Source organism: Culex quinquefasciatus, chromosome 2 (assembly GCF_015732765.1).
Source record: "Culex quinquefasciatus strain JHB chromosome 2, VPISU_Cqui_1.0_pri_paternal, whole genome shotgun sequence".
NCBI lineage: Eukaryota > Metazoa > Arthropoda > Insecta > Diptera > Culicidae > Culex > Culex quinquefasciatus.
The window spans coordinates 109663932-109669121 of record NC_051862.1 but is presented as its reverse complement, the minus strand read 5'-3'; the positions used below and the strand labels follow the sequence as shown (position 1 = coordinate 109669121).

Here is a 5190-nt window from a genome sequence, read left to right as displayed (position 1 = left end):
AGAAAAAACATGTTTTTTGACAAAAAAATGATTATTTTTCATAGTTGTACTGTGCAGCTGTTTATGTATTTTTTCCTGCATCATTATGTATATTCAGAAAGGTAATTGATTCAACTTTTCAATAAAATTCTACAAAACACAATTTTACAGGCTAAAAAAAATAATAAAAATCAAAAAAGATGGATTTTTATTCAAAATTTAGTTTTTTTCAACTTTGTTAATGGAGTACTTTTTTGTGTGCATTTGTGCGATCTGAAAATTTTGCAGCTTAAAATTTGAACCATGTCCTAACTTGTCTCCAAATTTCAAAGTGCACTTTTTAAGTTATGCCATTTTGAACATTTTGATTCATGCAAGAAAATGAATGATTTCGCGTATATGCTTGGTTAAAATCACATTATTTACCTGCGGAGGCAGAAATGACGTACCTGCTATGTATGTTTTGGAATTGATTTGATATTCATGACTTTGTTGGTGCTTAGGTACGTTTAATAAAATTAGAAATTCCTATTCTAAGTTTTTTCAGAAACGATTCGTCGAACTATTCTGAAAACGTGAGAACTGCTTTCGAGTATATTTGTAAGAATTACAACATTGCAGAACCATCACATGATCAACTCAGGGAAAAACCACAGAGGAAAAACTACGCATGTTGTTCTGTAGCTTCAAAACGAGGTATACAGAAGCCCATAGAAGAAGTTCATATTTTAAGTAATCTAACGACAATCGGTTACATAGTGATTTTGATTTAGAAGAATTTAACGTGGAAAACGTGAATTTTGCAAGTGGATCAACAAAAAACGTGGACGAGAATCCATACAATGTTCCATAAAATAAACCGTCTAAAATTCTAAAACACCGCAAAAATCCAATTTTCATTGGAGGGGAGGGGAGGGGGGGGGGGTCTTCAAAGAGAGGTGGATTTTAACTCAAGAAGAAGGGATGGGAGATTTAACGGAAATCAGAAACTTTAACATAGCATAAACCGCCATTCCGGGCATCAAATAGACAGAGCAAGAATATTAAAATTCACCACTTTAATGCATGTGGCCTCAAATATATGAAAAAATCGAAAATGTAACTTTTTTTTTTGGAAAAATATCAAAATTCATTTGTTTTCATTATACTAAGTACAAACAACACAAAAAAGTCACAAAAAATCAAAAAAATATTTTTGGCCGCTCGCTTATATGGAAATACCCCATAGTGCAATGCTATGCTATGCTATGCTAGTTGATTGTTTATAATAAATAGTCTTTTCATACATTTGCAAGTGCAACAGAATTGCGTATATATTGTATTGCAAGTTTATATTATTAAATTATGGATAAGCTAATACATCCCCACTTTAAGGACACTACCCCTCCCTCCTTTTTCTTTCACCCCCCCCCCTTTCCTCCTCCCCTCCAACAAAATTTTGTTAAGCGTAATAAATTCATTTTAAGTCAAATATTTATTATTTACTGCTGTGTGTTTCTTTTTGTGAGTCCATGCCATATAACTTGAGACGCATATGTAGATTGCAGCAAATTTTGATAAAACGTAATTGTTCAAAATGGCATATCTCCGAAAACGCAAAAAATCGCAGGCTGGAAATTTCAGCAATGTTAGATTATAATCCAATCTTTCAAGTGATCTTAGTTTCATGTTTAGCATCGGTTAGCAAAAAAAGTACTCGATTAACAAACACAAAAATATGATTTGTCAAAAAATGCTCCAGTTATTCGATGAAAACTTCAGTTTTTGGTTTGGAAACAACATTTTATCTATTAATAGTTTCAAAGCTTATCTCATTATCTTTCCAACGATGTATATTTGTCCTAATAAAACATTTAAAATGGCTGAGCTATGTTAAAATTAAACAATCAGCCTTTTTTACGAAAAACGCTAGTTTTTTACTCCATTTTTTGACTTTCAGCTTGCGTATCTCCGTAATGAACAAACTTAGAGCTTTGAAAATTTGGATTTTTCTTAGTTAGAACGTTTACTTTCGAGAAAAAATACCAAAAAATATTTGGAGAAGGTCACTTTTTTGAAACTTGGTCACCCAATGTACCATAGTGCATTGGTGTCTACCCGTAGCTGCTACTTCGTTATTGACCAGGACCCCCAAAACTTGCTCCGTGGACCACAGATAAAAAGTAGGAACCAATCATCACCCCTTCGCAATTTTCAAAGGTCCCAATCATGCTGATCAATACCGACGCCGGCCACGACCAGTGGTAAGACACGGGGAAGTGGATGGGAATGTTAGTCCGATACTTGAGTGATGGGACCGCCAAATCGACTGCGACAAAGTATCACATGAGTTTTGAGGGGTTAGTAAGATGGATATGAGGTCAGGATTCACTGTGGTAGGTGATGCGACCATAAGCAATTTGTTTATCGGTTGAAATTTTTAAAAATCTTAGGCAGCCGGCTTCGGAAAGATACATTGTTAATTATTTAGAAAGTTTTTAAACGAACGCGTGCCTTCCGAGCATTGGTGCTGTGGGAAGGACTTTTGATTTGCGAAAACATATTAAAATTTAAATAAAAAAATATACAAATGTAAAAATAAAAATATATAAGAAAATATGCGAATTGATAAAATAAACAAGTCAAAGGATTGAGAATAATACACAAATGTGATCGGACAATAATCAATAAAATCGCGTGACAAACTCGACGGCAAACGTGGCAAAACATACTCTGGAAGAAAACGAAACCGAACAACTTTTCGGCCCGAAAAATCATTTGCGACTCGGGACAACAAAGACGGAAAAGGCAACGAAAATCCTGCGAGACGACCGTGTCGCGCACACAATCGTGATGATCTAATTAATCACAAGAGCAACATTTTTAATTATCGACCGATTTTGAATTATTTCGCGGCAAAAGTATAGTATTAAGCCGTTGAGAAGATTGAGAAAATATTTAAAAGCAATGTAAAGTCGAATCAACCACGCACGGAAAAGAGATAAAACCTATGATTACAATAAGGCTGACGCGCTCGAATCGAAGCCGGACTTTTTTCCGGACAACTTTTCGATCAGATCTATTCACATGGAACGACAAACCGGCGTTACGAAACGATAACTACGGAATTACTTAGCGGGGAGAACCGACCACGACACGGAACGTTCAACAGCACCGAATGAACTGATATACTCTGAAAATAAAAACACTGACACAGAAAATACAAATACACACACACACACACACACACACACACACACACACACACACACACACACACACACACACACACACACACACACACACACTTTGGTCACGGCTTTAATCCACATTGTAGCGAATTCACTAAACCGTTTAGTAGTTCCTCATTTAATAGCCAAAAAATATTGGACAATCCGGCAACACTGAATCTAGCTCAATTGTACTCTCACATGCAAACACGCAAACCCTCATACGTGCACTCTCTCACTCTGAATTCCTATTGGAACTTCATCACCAGTTTCTGCCGCAGCTCCCGCCGACACCAGTCTCACGCCACGATCACAGAGTTTGCCACAAAACTTGCCGAACAAAATGATGTCGCTCTGCTCTCTCAGACTCATGAGTGCTGCGCGTCTCCTTCGCCCCTTTCCTTTCGTTCAGAGTCCCGTTACCGTGTCCACCGCACTTACACCAACGCAATCTGCGCTGGCACATATGTAACCCGCTGTAACCTCGTGTCATCGCTGAATAACGCACGCATACAGGCAACCAAGCTCATTCCTTTTTCTTTCCGACGACACTAATACACAAACACACACCGAACCGAATTGAACCGACGCCGCGCAGATCATCAATATGGACAGAAAAAAACTAATAGAAAAATCAAATTTAACGGGATTCAAACACAAAACCACCGGAAACTCGACTGCAAAACCAATTCCAGCACCAAAGTGGACCGAATCACACAAAATATGGAACAAATATTTCTCAAAACAGCCAAAAAAACACAAAAAATCGCACACGCGAGGCACAACGATCCGCACTCGATGACAGCACAAAACGGACTCCATTAATTAATCATTCAAGCCATTTAAGCATAATTTCCCGGCAACAGGTTTTGTTTATTCCCCCAGATTGTGGAACAACCCCCGGGGCGGCTTTGCTGCTTCCTCCTCCGCCACCTCTTCCAAGCGCCGCAACGCTTGCATCCCCGAAGACCCAAACGGCCACCGTGGCCCTGGCCAAACCAAGGAGGAAGAATGGTTCGTCCTCCAGGGCACGGTCATCAAGGAGGATCCAGCGCGGATGGCTGCCAAAGGAGGATGATAAGCAGAGGTTAGGCCAGCGGGACGAGGTCAACTTGAACATAACCTGAGAAGTTAATCGAGTTTGTTTCGATTTTCAGGACCGATTGCTGCACCGACAACAGTGGCGCTCTATCCGGATAGCCCTTCCGCAAATGGTTCTGCCGTGGTGCGAATTCGTACAAACAGTCAAGCGAGTGAACTTCCTCCCTTCGGCAACAGTCGCTTCCCCCAGCAGCAGAACAAACGTCCAGTACGGCGTTCAAGTGCCTGGTCGCCACAGTGGCCCAAAACCATGCCAGCAACTATCTGCTGGCCCAGCTGCTCAACAAGAACCAGCAAAGCGAGATCTTGCGCCGCATGAAGAACGCCGAGGCCGACACAAACCAACTGCAACAGCAGCTGGCAAGTCAACAGCCGCGTATTCCGATCCTGCAAGAGCTGCAGTTCCACATCCAGAGCAACACACAGAACGTGCTGCTGCAAGACCAGCGCAGGATGCTGTACGAGTAGGCCGTCGAACCGAATGCTGCCAATTTATCCAGTCCTTTTGTCGGGGCAGATCCAAACGACCGCCGGAGCAAACAAATTTACCGCGCCGTCGGCTGCTAACCCAATGTTCCCCGGCGTATCAACCGCGGCCGAGCTGTCCAATTCGCTGCAGCAGAGGATGCATCTCTTGCAACCCCTGGGACGTCATGCCGCCGGAGCCGGCCGTGGTCCGTCACCTGGAACCTCAACTGACCTGCTTAGAGTGCTGCGCAGTTGTTCCTTTTTGTCCTTTTTTGTAGTGTTTTTTTTCTGTTCAAATTTCTCATTTGTTAATTCCCCAAAAATACAAAAATACAAAAATACAAAAATACAAAAATACAAAAATACAAAAATACAAAAATACAAAAATACAAAAATACAAAAATACAAAAATACAAAAATACAAAAATACAAA

General features: G+C 40.3%; 1 protein-coding gene across 1 annotated transcript; it reads left to right on the top strand.

The window, feature by feature from the left end:
* Positions 1 to 4154: 4154 nt before the first annotated feature.
* On the top strand, positions 4155 to 4984 carry LOC119766858. The gene is made up of 2 exons (XM_038253067.1): positions 4155 to 4275; positions 4346 to 4984. Exons 1-2 carry the CDS (start codon positions 4200 to 4202, stop codon positions 4606 to 4608), a joined length of 339 nt encoding a protein of 112 aa, XP_038108995.1. The 5' UTR covers positions 4155 to 4199; the 3' UTR covers positions 4609 to 4984.
* The last annotated feature ends 206 nt before the right edge of the window (positions 4985 to 5190 follow it).